This window comes from Mauremys mutica, chromosome 12, assembly GCF_020497125.1.
Source record: "Mauremys mutica isolate MM-2020 ecotype Southern chromosome 12, ASM2049712v1, whole genome shotgun sequence".
NCBI classification, from domain to species: domain Eukaryota; kingdom Metazoa; phylum Chordata; order Testudines; family Geoemydidae; genus Mauremys; species Mauremys mutica.
The window spans coordinates 57,150,587-57,168,132 of NC_059083.1; the positions used below are offsets into that span (position 1 = coordinate 57,150,587).

Here is a 17,546-nt window from a genome sequence, read left to right on the forward strand (position 1 = left end):
TCAAGTTCTTAGACATGTTGATGCTTCCTTTTGTCTTTCCCTCTGTTTTATGCAATTCATGTATCTGAAAATCCCCCCTAGCAAGAAGCACGTCCAATCACAAATACACTTAGAGGAGCACGGCAAGATTTTAATCAATATCTGCCAGGATTAGAGCTGTGAAGACGGTTTCTTTCAGAGCAGCAGGACTAGACATCTGGATGTCGCACAGCCAAAGGGCAAGGAGCATTCTGCTGCTGAGTGCTGAGCGAGAAGGAACATTTGCAGCAGCAACTTGAGAGGGTCCAGGAGTCCAGTAAAAAGTCAGGAAATGCAGCTGCACGTGCCCGTCCGATTCAGATCTCGATTGAGTGCTGCCAAGGCCCCCAGCAAAGAGCCTGTCATGCCACATGCCATTTAGCTGAGCCCTGGCGGGATCCTTATCAGGCAGGATAACGAGGGTGATGCTGCAGCTGGGAACAGGGAAGATCCTGCCAATGGCCCTAAAGGCCAGGATGTGACCTCACATCAGATCAGGAGGACCAGTTTGGAGACGATAGCAGTGAAAACTCTGCAGAGGGGGATGTGCTTGGCCAGAGACTGGAAGTCCACGTGGTTACTGCAGCTCTCTAACCCCTCCCTCCCATTGTTTTCTAGAGAAATTGGACTTTCAACACTGAGGATTTGGTAGGTTATGGCCAAATCAGTTACTGTCCTGGATATTATGCTCTGCATTGCTGTGTGTGTCTGGGGGGTTGTGCAGATGCCACAACATTTGCATGGCCTCCTCTCCCTTCCCCTCCCCTCTACCAGCCTCTGCTGGGCACAATCCCAAGTGGATGCAGGGCACTGGGGGGAAAGGTTTCGGAAAAGCCAGCTTTGCTGTTTATCTAAGAGTTCAGAGTATGGGCTGTACGGCTCGTGCTGAAGCCCACGGTCGGTAGCAAGTTCACAACTAGAAATCAGTGCCCGTCGGTCCGTTTCACCGCAGGCGGGCACGTGGGGGTGGAGGGGTTCAAACACGGCTTGGATCAATGCTCTCCATCCTAGCTCAGGCTTTGGTTGGTTTCCTTCATTTCTCTCCCAGTCCTGGTAACTTATTCTGGAAAGTTTCTCAGGCAGCAGGAATTCTCCATGGCCTTTCAGGAGAACTGGGAGTGCAAACCTGCTCGGGCCTCCATAATAGCCAGGTCCCTACCAAATTCAGGGCTCACTTTGACTAGTTTACAAACCTCTGGCCTTGAAATTGACCAACATCACCATTTCGATGTTTCCACCTGACATTTCATGGTATTGTAACCATGGGGGTCCCGATCAACCTGGGAGAAGGGGGGAGTTCAGAGGTTGTTGTGGTGGGGTCACAGCATTGCCACCCTCACTTGTGTGCTGCCTTCAGACCTGGGCTCCAAGGGCAGCAGCCAGCAACTTTTCTGAAGCTAGAGGAGGTTCCCAGATGTGCAGGTGGGGCCCTGCTGTTAGCAGCACCTCAGCTCCTACTGACTACTTGGGAGCACCTTGGCTCCTACCATTTTCGGGACATCCAGAGAAATGGACCCCTGAGCCCCAGAAAGAACTGCAAGGGAAGCCCCGAGCTCTCACTGCAGAGGCCGGGCAGAAGCCCCGAGCCCAGGCACCCAGAGCGCCGGCAGGAGTGGGGAGGGGCATGAAAGTCCTGAGCCCGGTGCCCCAGCACTGGCTGCAGCCACAGGGGGCCAGAAGCTCTGAGTCCGGGCACCCAGAGACGTGAGTGGAGCAGAACTGCCAAGAGCAAAGCCCTGAGCCCAACGCCAGGCTGATGCAGCGCACTCACTTCTGCATTGCCTCTGCAGGTGCGTCTGATATCCCCACGGAGAGGAAGTCCTGTCCCCAGCCGGGCAGAGAAACAGCTAGGAGGCCCCTACTGGGTTCTCCTGGCTGGGGGGTCCGGCAGGATGGGGAGATCGGATTTCACGGGGCAGGGCTAATTTGATCTAGCCAAAAAAGGCACAACAAGAACCAACAGCTGCCAGCTGAAGCCAGAGAAATTCAAAGGAGACGTAGGCACACAGTTTTGACAGTGAGGGAGACTAGCCACTGGAACAAATTACCCAGGGGAGAGGTGGAGTCTCTGTTTCCTGGTGTCTTGTCGTCAAAACTGCCTGTCATTCTGGAAGGTGCCTTTTAGTGACTTACAAGCAATTGGGCTTCATATGGTGCAAAGTGTGTGAAATTTCATAGCCTGTGAAATAGAGGCCAGATTAGGAGATCGAATTGTTTCATAACCACTATGAAAAGCTCAGTGTGGGGTGCGGAACAGACCCTGCTGTTTTACTGGGTGGCCTGCTTGCTCCCCAGAATCAATAATGAGCAAGTGGGGTGATCCGGGGTGCAGCTCAAACACCCAGCTGGGCTGGCCAGGGGCAGACATCAGGCCGGCCAGGGAAAGGTGGGTGTGGCAGTGATGTCACAAAGGCCTTTGGCAGGAACTCAGCCTATTGGGCAACGATGATGAGGCGTCTGTGACCTCACAGAGCTCCCTTGCCAACAGCCAGGCAGGACAGGGATGCGGGGCAGGGGGAACCTCGGAGAGCCCTGTAGCCTTGCTGCAGCAAGCCTCCAGCTCGCGGTCTCTCACCGAGGACCAAGAGACGTTGGTGTGCAGGAAATTCTGTGCGTGTGTTTGTCATTCCCGTGTGGAATTTGTTTCAAAGACGTTGTCATCTGTGTAGAAGGTAAGAAAAAATATAGGCTCTAGAAATAGATACAAGATAGGGGACTCTATCCTAGCAGATTCAAAGGCATCACCACCCTCCTAGGGAAAAAGTTTTTGCTAATATCCGAGCCTTCCACCCTGCAACTTGAGAGCATTGCTGCTTGTTCTGTCATCTGCCAGCTCTAAGATTTTGTGAGAATCTATCTTTCATTAGGAAAATAATTCAAAAACGCAAATACAAAACACTTTGAGTGAAATCAACCCCTCCTGATCTTTAGTGTCTGGGAGTGTGGGCCTTGGGGGCCAGACTGAGACCCTCATGGGCTTGTAACACCCAAGAAGCCAGTAAAATAATTCCAGTTCTCTTTCCATCCAAGCCTCCCTAATCCAAGGAACAGCTGAGGGCTGCGGGAGACAGAATGTCTAACTCATGACTGAAAATACAAAGATGTGTTATTGGCTTTGGTTGGGGGACAAGTAACAAATCCATCGGGATTCTTGCCCCAAACAACAATCGCCCATTGTCCTTCAGAGCACGAGGACCCTAATGCACCTGACTTGCTCAAATCTCTCTCCTGCTAGGGCTGAGAGAATTTTCTCCATCCCCCATGATACCGAGGGAAAGAGAAAAGAAGTGACCTCTCTTTGGTCACACAGCAAGGCCACGCCAGAGCTAGAAAGAGAAGCATAAGAAAGAAGGTGTATCAAAATGTTTTGCATTTCAAACTAACAAATTTCTTACACAAAGGCAATTTGATGTGTGGTTAGTGAAGTGAAATGATACATTCTTGTCTCCACGAGTTTCTAGATTGATGAACCAGTAGATCTATCCCCTAGTTTTTATCCCTAGATTGAGGGAGGAAAACAAGTTTGCCTGTTTTGTGAATTCCCAATGGCTTTCTTGAATTTCAACAAACTAGTCAATTGAACTGAACGATTTGAATAAACTAAAAGGAAGACAATATTTTCTGCACCTTTCAAGGAAGCTACTGCTGCCCAAAGCTGGGTTAGCATTTCAGCTAGCTTTGCTTCCGGGGCCTTAGCTATCACATCAGTGGTGCGACTGTTTGAAAAGCTTGGCAGTGAACATGTTCTACTGAATGTTGTTTTTTCTCTTCTATTTAAACTATTTAAAAGATTGTCATAAATTGGGCCCTTATCAGAGGTTGTCAATTTCCAATATAATTATGACAGTGAGGGAGACTAGCCACTGGAAGAAATTACCCAGGGGAGAGGTGGAGTCTCTGTTTCCTGGTGTCCTACCATCATAACTGGTTGGGAAGGTGCCTTTTAGTGAATTACAAGCAATTGGGCTCAATAGGGTGCTAAGAGTGTGAAATTTCATAGCCCGTGAAATAGAGGCCACATTAGGAGACTGAATTGTTTCACAACCGATGCCTCTATGAAAAACTCAGTGTGGGGTGCGGAACAGACTCTGCAGTTTTACTGGGTAGCCTGCTTGCTCCCCAGAATCAATAATGAGCAAGTGGGGTGATCCAGGGTGCAGCTCAAACATCCAGCTGGGCTGGCCAGGGGCAGAGGTCAGGCCTGCCAGGGAAAGGTGGGTGTGGCAGTGACGTCACAAAAGCTTTTGGCAGGAACTCAGCCCATTGAGCAAAGACAATTAGTTGGGAATTGGTCCTGCTTTGAGCAGGGGGTTGGACTAGATACCTCCTGAGGTCCCTTCCAACCCTGATAGTCTATGATTCTATGAGTGAGGCGTCTGTGACCTCACAGAGCTCCCTTGCCAACAGCCAGGCAGGACAGGGATGCGGGGCAGGGGGAACATCGCAGAGTCCTGGAGCCTTGCTGCAGCAAGCCTCCATCTTCCCTTTACCAGATAAAGATTATGAGCAGACAATGGCTGGAAGTTGAAGCTAGACCAATACACACTGGAAATAAGGCGAGGAGCATTTTTAACATCAGAGTTTGGAGCAATTCACTGAGGGTTGTGCTGGATTTTCCACAACTGGCCTCTTTTAAAATCAAGCTTGGGTGTTTTACTAAAAACCTGCTCTAATTCCTATGGGAATTATTTTGAGGCACATTCTATGGCCGAAGTGAAACAGAAAGTCAGACGACAGTGGTTTCCTCTGGGCTTGGAATTAATCTGTGACTCGCTGGGGGTGTTTGGAATGTGGCCATTTTGCTTCCCTCTTCCTCCTTCCCTTTTGTCCCTTCTTCTCAATTGGAAAACGGGTCACCAGAAAAGCCTGATTTCCACCCTGTGTTAGTGCTGTAAGCTGAAGGGCATTGTGACTTGAGAGTGAATTCAGCCAGTCAGTGCTAACTCTCCACAGGTGATTTGCATAAGTCAGTAAATGAGCCTGCAGGTTTCCGTGGGAGCGATGCCCAAGGCAGGGCTCAGGCTTCGGGTTTATGCTCCGGGTTAGTGGAGTCAGGGAGCGACAGGTGGCTGAGTTACCTCTGGTGTCACAATGTTACTGCTCAGGTTCCTCTGCCTGCTGCACCACCTGGGCAGTGACTGTCAAGGGGAAGGTTTTGTGGATTTGAAATTTAGAAACCAGGAAGCCCAGGAGAGGAATGGCTTAGAGAGTTTGGCAGTAAAATGTAAGTTTTGTGGCAATATCCTGTGCAATTGCTACTGGATCCGGGACGGAGACAGCATTCCTGCCCCTCCCACCACCTCTTAGCTGGGCCTACATAAAAGAGACTAGCTAGAGTTTTGCACACTTGTTTGTTTGAGGCTGAGCAAATAAGGCCCAACAGATTACTGCTAGGATGAATTTTGCTGCCTCCTCTCCTTGACTAGAATACAAGCAGTTTCTGATTCTCTCAGATGAAGTAGTTCTTTTAAAATCAAGGGCAAGACCAATCAGTGGCTTTTTCACAGCCCAACCCAATCCCCCCAAAAGAGATTTTATTTTTATTTAAACTGGGTGTTTTAAATGTATATTGAAAAAGTTTTTTTTTAAACTTATCCAGTATAAAATTTGAAATGATGACAAGTGATATAAAGGCCTCTAGTTGCTCCAGGCTATTAAAGTAATTTAAATAACTACATATATGAAGAAGTCCATGTTTGCTGCCAAGTGTCAGAGGAAGTCAAAGCACTGAACTGTTGGAAGTCATTGCCTAAGCACCTGGGGGTCCAGAAGTTATTGAAACACTCAGCCAGATTTTGGCAGCACTAGCCTCTTCTGCGGGTGCAGAAAGAATATTTTCTTCATTCCAGTTGATGCAGCTACTTCATTCAAATGTAAGAAATTGATTGGGAGTTCGAAAAGGACTAGGGCTGGAACAGACCTCAGGAGGTATCTAGTCCAACCCCCTGCTGCAGGCAGGACCAACCCCAACTTCATCATCCCAGCCAGGGCTTTGTCAAGTTGGCCTTTAAAAACTTGTAAGGATGGAGATTCCACCACCTCCCTAGGGAACCCATTCCAGGGCTTCACCACCCTCCTAGTGAACTAGTGTTTCCTAATAGCCAAGCTAAACCTTCCACAGTGCAACTTGAGACCATTGCTTCGTGTTTTGTCATCGGCCAGCACTAAGAATTTCATGAGAATCAATCCCTCATTAGGAAAATAACTCAAAAATACAACTACAAAACATTTGGAATGAAATCAATCCACCCTGACCTGTAGTGTCTGGGGGTGTGGGCCTCTGAGGCTAGACTGAGACCCTCATTGGCTAGAACCACCCAGTGAGCCAGTAACAATATCCACTCCCGTTACCGTCCAAGCCACCGCAATCCAAGGAACAGCTGACGGCTGCAGGAGACAGAAGGGTGCTGAGAAGGTCTAACTCATGACTGCCAACCCAGAGATGTGTTATTGGCTTTGGATGGGGGACAAGGAGAAAATCCGTCAATCACTACAACAGGTCCCACTCGGAGCCAGGGAGACTGGGAATCGAGTCCTGCTGGCACTTCCCAGCTCTGGCTTTCTAGAGGAGGAGGAAGACCCCAGCTCCCCTAGCTGACCCTGAGGCACCTTCTGGGTCCAAATGGAGGTGGCCCCGGGTACAGCTATGGAGTGTCCCAGGAGCGTTCCGCTAGTGGCATTGTATTGTTTTCACAGCTAGTTTCGATATCTGGTGTCTACCCCTTGCCCTGGGTGCGGAGATCGAGGAGGGTGAAGGGAGGAGCAACCCTGAGCATCTGCCATCCTGCTCCATCTGATCTAGAGTAAGTAAGTGGAGTTCTCCAGAACCATCCCCAGTGTGGTGGGAATATCCCACCACTAGGGCTCCCAGCCCGTCCCTTGTCAGGGTTTGTTCCCCAGGTTGAGGGTTCCTGTGCCCTGGGGTGGGATGTGTCGGGAGGAGAAATTGCCTCAGCAGAGGGGAGGTGGGCAGGGGAGCAGGCAGGCTCATTAATGAGAGGCTGCTTTGAAGCCAGACTCATGGCTGCTCCCCACTCAGTTCCAGGATGGAGCGAATCAGGCAGATGCTCAGGAGGAAGGCCAGGCAGGTGGCTCCACAGCCTGAAGAAGACATCAGCCAGCCTGCCCAGGCGGAGAGCGGCCCCTCTGTCCCCGCGGGCGGGGAAGAGGCTCGTGGCCAGGGGAAAGAGAGGAGCTGCTTCGCCTGCTGGAGGAGGCGGAAGACAGCAGCTCCTCTAGCTGACCCTGAGGCACCTTCTGGGCTGAAACGGAGGTGGCCCCGGGTTCAGCTGTGGAGCAGAGAGCCAGGGGAGGGCAGGAGCCGGGGACGGCAGCTCTGGGGCTTCCTTTGCAGGAAGCCAAGGACCCAGGAGCTGCGCCCCAGGGCCCAGCAGGAGCCGCCAACTACCATGGCAGCTGAGGGGCCCTGCGCCAGCCCAACCCTGGCCCCGGAGGAGCCTCCCGCCAGCCCTACCCTGGCCCCAGAGGAGCCTCCCGCCAGCCCCACCCTGGCCCCAGAGGAGCCTCCCGCCAGCCCCACCCTAGCAACGGAGGAGCCTCCTGCCAGCACCACCCTGGCCATGGAGGAGCCTCCCGCCAGCACCACCCTGGCCATGGAGGAGCCTCCTGCCAGTCCAGAGCAGGAGTTGAGTGACTGCGGCGCGACAGACACCAACAGCTCCGCCTTTTCCTGCGGGGCCAGCAGCTCCCCCGTGGGGTCTGGCAGCCCTATCTTTGAAGGCTCCTTCTTTGGAGGTGAGGGGAGACCCAGGGGAAAGGGAGGAGGACTGGGGCGGTGTGGGACTAGTAACACCCTGTGCCCATCGGCTCGCCAAGGTGCAGGGATTGACCCACGTGACCCCACTAACACCAGTGGGGGTGGCACAGACACGCCCCATGGCAGGGGATGCTGGGCGAAGTCGGGGAGCTCCAGCCTCCGTGATCATATTGGGGTGGGGGGCTGACTGCCACGGGGCCCTGAGGCTGATGGGGCTGAGGGTGTCTCTGGGAGGGGCAGGGTGGGGCCCTGGCCGCCATGGGGCTCCTTACAGAGAAAGGGGAAACATGGAGCCTTCTCTGTCCACTGCATCCCCCCAGCAGCAGAAGGGATTAAACTTTCTCCTTCCCTCCCTGGTGCAGACACCCCCAGTGCCCAGGTGTCGTGGCCTGAGGAGGAGGAAGAGGAGGAGGAGGAGGAGGAGGAGGAGCAGGATTTCTGCCCTGAGGAAGACATCATCTTGGTGATCCAGCAGCACCTGCAGGGCAGAGCTGAGGTACAAAAATCCCCCAGCTGCGCTGCCAAGTCTGTCCTGCTCCTTGTTCCGTCCCCATCCAGGCAGGGGGTCTTGCACCAGAGAATCCCTCACCCCCAATGGGGGGACACATCTCCTCTGTTATCTGGCACCCCAAAGTGGGGACATTTGTCCCACACAGGCCAAGGTCCTCGCAGACACTGTCCAAGTTCCAACCCCTGTCTGCGCAGGGAGACACTGGTTTTGGGAACCGGGCAGCTTTCCCTGTCCAACCCCATGGAGGTCCTGAGCCCTGGAGCTGGTTTGGGTCTGGGGTCCAGGGCATGTGCCTTGATCCTGACGTGCTGTTCATGGATCAGGGTTTCAGAGGGGATTGTGTTACCCCTCCGTGGCTGATCCCAGCCTTCCCTCTTCTCCTCATTCTCTGATCTCCTGCCTGGACTCTCCCGGGGATCCTACCTCCCACCCGTTGCAGTTTGGCTGGTCCATACTCTGCTGGGTACCAGGCCCTGCCCAGAGAACTGCTCAGAGCAAGGATTGATGAGGCAGCAGGCATCCGGCCATGAGCTCTTGCTAAGTGTCCCTGGAGTCATGTGAATGGGAGAGGCCAGGATGTGCCTTTTGAGTCTTGCCAGGGCTCCTGGAGAATCCTCCTCATTGTCCCCTGACTGCTGTAGCCCCATGTCCCAGGACTGACGGCTGCTCCCTCTTCTTGTAGGCTCTGCACAACCGCTATTCGCGGAGCCTGGACACCATCCTCAGGGACCGCCTAACAGAGACCCCCACCGTGGAGAAGCTGCAGCACCTCCTGGAGGTGAGTAGAATGGACGGTCTGGGGTGGAATTGCCCCTGAGCCCTGTGGGAGGGCAGCAAAGGAGAGACTAGAAGAGCCACGTTTCCATTGTGTCCTCCCAGCTTGGACCCAGCCGGCCACACGTTCCCAGAGCTGCCAGTGCAGGGGGAAGGAGCTGGGACTGTCAGCCAGAGCTCTGCACAGTTGCATTAAGCACTAACAGTGAGCACCAGGCCTGGCTGGGGCCTGAGAGACTGAACCCCCTTTTCAAGCTCTGCGACCAGAGCTCAGCTACTCCACCCTGAGCACAAAGTCTCAGCCCCTTGGGGAGGGGGAGAGGCTGGTTTGTAGAGCATGTATGCCTGCCCACTGACCCTCCCCTGCCTCCTTCTCCCGCAGCACATCCATCGCTCTAGCCTGGCAAAGAACACCCAGGAGAGAGCCAGGGCCGTCCAGACCAGCGCAGCCCTGCTCCAGTTTGCCACCTCCCTGCCTGGATTTGACGTAAGTGACCTCTGACCCCAGCGTCCTGCAGAGTCAAGTTCCTCATCCCCTGGCTAATTGGTCTCCCCGGGTCCGTAAGGGACTGCGTTCCATAGGCCGCTGGCTGGCAGGGTCGTGCCTGGCCTCAGGGCCCTTGTTATTCTGGAGCAGCGAGGCAGTGAGTGCTCAGCGAGGGCCCTTGCCCTGCTCCCTTTGCTCCGAGCTCCCTTGGGGACAGAGAGGAAGAGGGCTGTAGCTCCTCTCCCCCAGCGCCTCCTACAGAGGGGTGGGAGCAGAGCTCAGGTCCGGGGCGCTGGGGAGCTGAAGGGAGAATGGTGATGGATTCCCCTCTCCTTCTCCTTCCACCAGACCTCCTCCACCTTCTCCAAGGCAGGTGAATTTGTGCTGCAGCTGGGTCTCTGTGTATCCCACCCAGCCAGTGACATCAGTCGGCATGCCAAGGGTGGGATCTATTGGCTGCACAAGCTCCTGCTCCAGAAGAGGGGTAAGAAACCCAGCTGGGCAATGGGACCCCATGGAAACGAGCCTCTAGGAGACTAGCTCCAGCTGGCCATTGGGACGCCTCTAGAACTAAGGCCTCTCTGCTTAGACCCGCTGTAGCGGGAAAGAGGAACCCGAATAGAAACAAGGCCCCTCTTTTGAGACTCCCTCTTCTGGGCAATGGGACACTACAGAAAGAAGCCCCCTCCTCTGAGACCGACCCCAGCTTAGATGGTGACTCCTTCTCTCCGAATTAGGGAGATGAGTGTGAAAGTGCCAGGGAAATTGGCTGCTTTATCTCAGAGCCCGGCTCTGTCCCCCAGCCCAGGGAAATCAGCCCACCCCGTACGGGGCAGCCAGCTCGTGAGGGGACAGGAACGGAGCTATTGAGACACATGGAGGGAAAGAGCCCGTCATGAGGGCAGGGGCAGGAACAGGCACCACAGGAGATGGACACAAAGCTTGCAGGGTGTCACCAGTCAGGTAGCCAGGGCCAGATCCTGACTTCAGTGGGTGTGGGGGGTTCTCAGTATTAGACACCCCCATGAACAGGCACCCACTCCCAGAGCACAATGACCGTAAGGGTCACATGATTACTGTGATGGCTGAAACAAATCCCCCTTCTGGTACTAACCCGCCTGGCACGGACCCTGCGATTCCATTAGGCCGCAGATGCCAGGAGGAGTCTGGCCAGTGTGCACCCAGAAGGAAACAGGCACTGAAAGCGGAAGGCCAAACCTCCCCAATGGGTGTGTCTTTCTCTCCCAGGGCTCAACACCAGCAAGGCAGCAGACCTGTGGTGCCGGGACGGGCTCCATGACCCCAAGCGCCTGGGATATAGAAATCGGGCAAGGGTGGGAGAGGTAAGGACTCTCCGCCGGTGCATTGCAGCAGCTCAGGTGTGGAGCTGTGTCCCGCTGCAGTAAGTGTGTCATGGACACAGGGCAAGAGCCTGCTCCTTATTTCCACAGAGTATGTGAGGCTCCTGGGAATGTCCGTGGGGTGAGGCGTGGGAATGATCCAGATCTAAAAGACCCCGAACCTCTAGCGGGTGAGCTGCAGGAGTTGTCACTGCTGGGAGCAGCAGGGGTCCTGGGCTGTCTGTGTGAGCTGGGTTCCAGAGCGCGCAGACACATTCCCAGCATCTCATGGCACCTGCGGTGAATCCTGCTCCATAAGAGCTATTGGAGGCCTCAGTGCCTGCAGCCTCCTACTGAAGGGGGTTCCTGGTCCATGGGACCCCAAAGATTGGCTGCCCCAGGACTCTTCTCCACCTTGTGAGACACTCGAGGGATTTGGAGCCTGGTTCTGGGCCACTGTAAGGGCTCTGGTTCTTTTGGTTTTAGCTCTTCGGAGAAATATTCAGCGAAGACCAGAAGAGCAGTTTCCTCCAGGCAGGCCTGCTGGCCATCCACCACCCCCACCGCATCAGCCATGCTGCCCTGGTGCTGACTTATTCCATCTTGGGGGAAGCCGGCCAGCTGCTAGAGGACGAGGTAACCAAAGAGGGGTCACCTGGGGAGAGAACCCCAGGGCCTTTCACCTCCAGGCCATTGAAAATCGCTCCCATCCCATGCCCATGCGCTGACCAGGGAGCAAGGAGAGGGTGACCCCAGACAGGTGCCATTGGTCGGTGCCAGCTTCTCCCCTGAGCAGCTCAAAGCAGGGCAGACCCAGCTCCCCAGCAAGGCTATTTCCTAACAGGCGTCACATCAGCACGACATGCTGCCATTGCTCATGCTAGGGGCTGCCAACTCCCCTAGCCACCTCTGTGAGCCTTTCATCCCCCTCGGGTCTCGGGCCGGTTCCTAGAGCTCTGGTATCGTGTTATCCCGGCCCCCACCTGCTCTGGGAGAACTGGAGGAGTCAGTCAGCAGAGGCTGCATAAGTGCCCTATTCACCAGAGCCACTGCCCATGGCATCACGTTAAGGACATGGGGATCCCTTGGGGAAAGGTGTCCACTTCCTCTCACCCCCCGGCACTACTACCCAAAGCCTCCCAGCCCTCGGCTGGAGGGGGCGAGGGTGGCTAAGGGGACTCTGGGGAGCGGAGCTGGATTCCCGCTGGGTTGGGAGGTAGAACAGTTCTCGTGGGGGGACTGAGAGGAGTGGGGGCAGGAGTTCATTCCACAATGGTGGGAGAGGGGATGGAAGTCACTAGAGAAGACACAAGATTTTGTCTCGGGGGTTGGGCGGGGGAATCCGTCCCTCAGACGTGGAGAGGAAATGTTGCTGGCTCCCGGTGCCGTTAATACCCTTCGTTCTCATGGGTGTCAGAGTCTCTGATTGATCCTTGTTCCCTTGCAACAGGGGGACATTACATCCAAAATCATGGGACAGCTATTTAATATCAGGGTCTTGGGCCAGGTGCCCGATGCCCTGCAGGGGCTGTGCTCCGTGGGGCAGGATTGAAGACCCCCCCCTCGCATGACCAGCTCGGACCCCCTGCCGCAGGTACTGCTCTGTCTCACTGTGCCTGGGGGGAAGGGCTGGGGGGAGCGGCCATAGAGCCCCCTCAGCACTGAGAGAAACCAAGGCTGAGCACCTCGCTCTGGACACCCTGCCCCACCCCGACCCCTGGGGCTGGGGCCAGGCCAGATACTGGTTGGGAAGAATCAGGCTGTGGGACTGGCCCAGAAGTGAGAGCATCCGCAGAGCCAGGGGTTGTGCTCAATAGCCATTGCAGTCTGGGAGGGGTGGCCTGACATGGGGCCCCTCCCCCGTCGTCACTGCTCAGACCTTCCCATGGCCCCTGTCACCCCTGATGCAGCGAGTGTCCGACAATCCCCCACCTGGGGCCCAATCCACCCACCTGGTATCTGAGCCCTTCCCAGCCAGGAATGAAACTCCCCCCGAACACCCTGGGGCAGGGGAGGAGCCTCCCCATCCGGCAGGTGGGAACTGAGACGCAGATGAAGGGCTGTGGGCCTGGTCACACAATCCTGGGTGTAGATCTGGGAAGTGGACTGGGTCCCGGCCTAGAGCCTTTCCCCCAGGGGCACCTTCGCTTCTGCCCTTTATTCTCCCCTCCGGCCAGGGGGTCTGTGCGTGTGAAAGGAACAGGGAGGGTGATGGGGTCCTGGCACACAGCCTGGATGGGAGCTCCCCTTGGCTTGGTCCCCAGGCTCAGAGACATCTTTGTCATCCCGCTGCCCTTCTGTTATTGCTAGGAAGGGAGTCCCCCGATGAGGGGTCTCCAGGCTCCAGTAAGTCATCCTCATTCCCGCCCGCATGTACCCCCTTCCCTGCCCTGCCCTGCCCTCCGGTTTCTCGCTGTTGACTCTGGCTGGGCTCTTGACTCCAGTCTCTAGCTATGACTTTGGCGTGACCCTTCTTGGCTCCAGATTTGGGTTCTAAACCCCGGCTCAGTATTCTCCTTGCCTTTCTCTAGCCTCTCTCCAGGCCCTCCACCCACCCACTGCACAGCATTGCCTCCTCCTCCTCCTGATCTTCCCCAACCCCTCCGATTTCGACTACATGGCTTCAACCTTTGCGTGGATATGGACTTTGGCTTGTACTTCTGACCACCCGGCTTCGTCCTCCGGCCTGGACATGGACACTGGCTCCGGTTCTGCCTGCACATACTCAACACCTGGCAGCAGTAGACAGGCCCCACCATTAATCAAACTCTAACCCCGCCCCATGACTCCTCTTTCTAAGGTATCCATGTAATCTTGGTATTTATCAGGAACGCCACCATTAATCAAACCCTAACCCCTCCCCTTTACCCTCCCAAACCCTACCCGTTGACCCCTTAGTCCTTCCCACCTGTCACCGGAAGTCCCACCCCATGGGGGTATTACTTCGTGGTCAAGGCGGCCACATGAGTGGAAGCCAGGTGTGTCATGTGACCCCTCTAAGAACTCCTCCCTCCACCCTCTACCAATCAGGATGGGTTTCCTCCCGGAAGGACCACCCCAAGAGGTGATTTGACCAATCAGGGCGAGCTCTGGGGTGGGAGGGTGACCCATCCCGATGTGTGTCTTGTGACCCCTCTAAGAACTCCTCTCACTGCCCTCAACCAATTAGGATCGGTTTTGTCCTGACAGGACCACCCCAAGAGGGGATTCTGACCAATCAGGGCGAGTTCTGGGGCAGGGTGACCCGTCCGGGAGTGGGCCGTATGACCCCACTAAGAACTCCTCCCAGGGCCCTCTGCCAATCAGAGTGCAGCACCATTACTTCATAAGTCCCAGCGCCGGACGGACGAGGCCATCTCTCACCAAGGACACATGGTTTAGAAATCATGGGAAGGCTGCTGAGAGGAAACCTGGACTCCTTCACCACCCCAGTGAGAACTTCGGACTCTGTCCTCGCCCCGAGGCTCTTTGACCATCCGCAGAGAAAGCGCTACATCAGCAACAGTGCCGAAGAGGAGGAAGGAGCGACCGAGGGGAGCCCTTTGGCCCAGCCATTGATGGATACGCCGGAACCCGAACCCAAAAGCCAACTGCTTGTGAGACACCCCAATAAGCATGGTGGCCTCTTTTTGTCCACCCCCTTAGAGGTGGAATGCGACTGCGGCTCGGGGGAGTCACCGGCGCACAAGGTGAACACAGGTAAGGGAATGATTAAGTCAGGGGTGAAAGTAACTTCCAGGACTTACCGGTACTGCTGGAGTCCTGAGGGGGCGTGGCCTCAACCCGAAGGGGCGGGGCCTCTCAAGCTTGAAAGGTCCTGGAGCATCGGCTGTGGCTGGGAGCCCCAGGGCCTTTAAATTCCCCCCGCAGCTCTGGCAGCCGGGTTCGAGCGTGGATTTAAAGGGCCCGGAGCTCCCATGGCTGTGGGGAGCCTGAGCCTTACCCGGCTGGTAGCCAGGATTTAAAGGGCCCGGAGCTCCTGCCGCTCCGGAGAGCCCTCAGCCCTTTAATTCCCTGCCCCAGACTGGGTGCTGGAGCTGCGTGGAGGGGAATTAAAGGGCTCTGGGATCTACACAGCCACGGGTAGTACTGAGCCCTTTAAATCCCAGCCCCAGCCCAGCTGCTGGAGCTGTGTGGGGAGGAGGGGGGAGATTTAATGGGCTCTGGGTTCCCAGCAACCGCAGGAGCTCTGAGCCCTTTAATTCCCAGCCCCAGCCCAACTGCTGGAACTGCGGGTGGGGCGGGGGGAGATCTAATGGGCTCTGGGTTCCCAGCAACCGCAGGAGCTCTGAGCCCTTTAATTCCCAGCCCCAGCCCAGCTCCTGGAGCTGCGGGGGGAATTTAAAGGGCTCTGGGCTCCCCACAGCCGTAGGAGCTCTGAGCCAGAGATGAAAGTAAGCTGGTATGGGCCAGTACAGCATAGCGGCAAGAGCCAGTACGCTGTGCTGGACCGCACCGGCTTCCTCAGCGGGGATTTAAAGGGCTCAGAGCTCCGGCAGCTGCGGGGAGCCCAGAGCCCTTTAAATCCCACCTCCCCTCCCACCGCAGCTCCGGCAGCCGGACTGGGGCTGGGAATTAAAAAGCTCGGTGTTGCCTGCAGCGGCAGGAGCTCTGGGCCCTTCAAATCCCGGCCCCAGCCCGGCAATGCTCTGGCTCCCCGCAACTGTGGCAGCTCCGCGCCCTTTAAATCCACACCCGAATCCGGCTGCCAGAGCTGCGGGGGAATTTAAAGGGCTCTGGGCTCCCTGTAGCCACGGGAGCTCTGAGCCCTTTAATTCCCAGCCCCAGCCTGGCTTCCGGAGCTGCGGGGGGTATTTAAAGGTCTCTGGGATTCCCGCAGCTGCGGGATCTCCGAGCCCTTTAAATCCTGGCCCCAGCCTGGCTGCCAGAGCTGCGGGGGAAAATTAAAGGGCTCTGGGCTCCCCGCAGCCGTGGGATCTCTGAAGCAGAGATGAAAATAAGCCATTATGGTCCAGTACGGCGTACCAGGAAGAGCCAATATGCCGTGCCGGACCGCACCGGCTTCCTCAGCAGGGGTTTGAACGGCTCAGAACTCTGGCAGCTGCAGGGAGCCCAGAGCCCTTTAATTTCCCCCCCCCCAAGCTCTGGCAGCCGGGCTGGGGCCAGATTTAAAGGGCTTGGTGCTCCCCGCAGCCATGGGAGCTCCGGGCCCTTCAAATCCACACCCGAATCCGGCTGCCGGAGCTGCAGGGGGAATATAGAGGGCTCGGGGCTCCGCGGCGGCCTGAGTCCTTGGCCCTTTAATTTGCCCTGGAGCCCAGGGTTGATTTAAAGGCCCTGGGGCTCCCAGCCACAGCCGATGCACCAGGACCTTTAAATCTTGAGAGGCCCCGCCTCTTCCGGTTGAGGCCACGCCCCCTCAGGATACCAGCAGTACCGGTAAGTCCTGGAAGTTACTTTCCCCCCTGCTGTGAGCCCTTTAAATCCCATCCCCAACCCAGCTGCTGGAGCTGCATGGAGGGGAATTAAAGGGCTTTGGGATCTATGCAGCCAAGGGGAGCGCTGAGCCCATTAAATCCCGGCCCCAGCCCAACTGCTGGAGCTGCGGGGGCGGGGGGAAATTTAATGGGCTCTGGGTTCCCAGCAACCGCCGGAGCTCTGAGCCCTTTAATTCCCGGCCCCAGCCCAGCTCCTGGAGCTGCGGGGGGAATTTAAAGGGCTCTGGGCTCCCCGCAGCCATAGGAGTTCTGAGCCAGAGATGAAAGTAAGCTGGTACGGGCCAGTACAGCGTAGCAGCAAGAGCCAGTACACTGTGCCGGACCGCACCGGCTTCCTCAGCGGGGATTTAACGGGCTCAGAGCTCCGGCACCTGCAGGGAGCCCAGAGCCCTTTAAATCCCTCCACCCCTCCCACCGCAGCTCCGGCAGCCGGGCTGGGGCTGGGAATTAAAAAGCTCGGTGCTCCCTGCAGCGGCAGCAGCTCCGGGCCCTTTAAATCCACACCCGAACCCGGCTGCCAGAGCTGCGGGGGAATTTAAAGGGCTCTGGGCTCCCTGTAGCCACGGGAGCTCTGAGCCCTTTAATTCGCAGCCCCAGCCTGGCTTCCAGAGCTGCAGGGGGTATTTAAAAGTCTCTGGGATTCCCGCAGGCATGGGATCTCCGAGCCCTTTAAATCCTGGCCCCAGCCTGGCTGCCGGATCTGCAGGGGGAAATTAAAGGGCTCTGGGCTCCCCGCAGCCGTGGGATCTCTGAAGCAGAGATGAAAATAAGCCATTATGGTCCAGTACGGCGTATCAGGAAGAGCCAATATGCCGTGCCGGACCGCACCGGCTTCCTCAGCAGGGATTTGAATGGCTCAGAGCTCTGGCGGCTGCAGGGAGCCCAGAGCCCTTTAATTTTCCCCCGCAGCTCTGGCAGCCGTGCTGGGGCCAGATTTAAAGGGCTCGGTGCTCCCTGCAGCCGCCAGAGCTCCGGGCCCTTTAAATCCACACCGGAATCCGGCTGCCGGAGCTGCGAGGGGAATCTAAAGGGCTCGGGGCTCCGCAGCGGCCTGAGCCCTGGGCCCTTTAAATCAACCCTGGGCTCAGGGGCAAATTAAAGAGCATGGGGCAAATTAAAGACCCTGGGGCTCCCAGCCACAGCTGATGCTCCAGGACCTTTAAATCTTGAGAGCCCCGCC

At 56.3% G+C, this 17,546-nt stretch overlaps 1 protein-coding gene and 1 long non-coding RNA gene across 4 annotated transcripts; both read left to right on the forward strand.

The window, feature by feature from the left end:
- The first annotated feature begins 2,564 nt into the window (after positions 1-2,564).
- On the forward strand, positions 2,565-7,224 carry LOC123345142. The gene is made up of 3 exons (XR_006572729.1): positions 2,565-2,690; positions 6,715-6,821; positions 7,058-7,224. It is a non-coding gene; the product is annotated as an uncharacterized LOC123345142 (long non-coding RNA).
- Positions 7,225-7,555: 331 nt separating this feature from the next.
- Positions 7,556-14,141, forward strand: LOC123345135. 3 transcript variants are annotated; one of them, XR_006572726.1, is made up of 10 exons: positions 7,556-7,773; positions 8,158-8,291; positions 8,989-9,084; positions 9,463-9,567; positions 9,916-10,051; positions 10,816-10,910; positions 11,394-11,543; positions 12,358-12,501; positions 13,439-13,707; positions 14,097-14,141. XR_006572726.1 is itself a non-coding variant. In XM_044981826.1 (9 exons), exons 1-8 carry the CDS (start codon positions 7,599-7,601, stop codon positions 12,457-12,459), a joined length of 993 nt encoding a protein of 330 aa, XP_044837761.1. In that variant the 5' UTR covers positions 7,556-7,598; the 3' UTR covers positions 12,460-12,501; positions 13,439-13,820. The 3 variants fall into 3 exon arrangements, 1 of the variants encoding a protein (XP_044837761.1); XM_044981826.1 differs by lacking the exon at positions 14,097-14,141 and having other exon boundaries at positions 13,439-13,820; XR_006572727.1 differs by lacking the exons at positions 10,816-10,910; positions 14,097-14,141 and having other exon boundaries at positions 13,439-13,820.
- Positions 14,142-17,546: the final 3,405 nt, after the last annotated feature.

Bases quoted from the DNA above. Each gene is read 5' to 3' on its own strand.
- LOC123345135 (XM_044981826.1), top strand. From the start codon at position 7,599: ATGGAGGAGCCTCCCGCCAGCACCACCCTGGCCATGGAGGAGCCTCCT. The intron at 7,774-8,157 runs GTGAGGGGAGAC...TCCCTGGTGCAG, and splicing joins TGAAGGCTCCTTCTTTGGAG to ACACCCCCAGTGCCCAGGTG. The intron at 9,085-9,462 runs GTGAGTAGAATG...CTTCTCCCGCAG, and splicing joins AGCTGCAGCACCTCCTGGAG to CACATCCATCGCTCTAGCCT.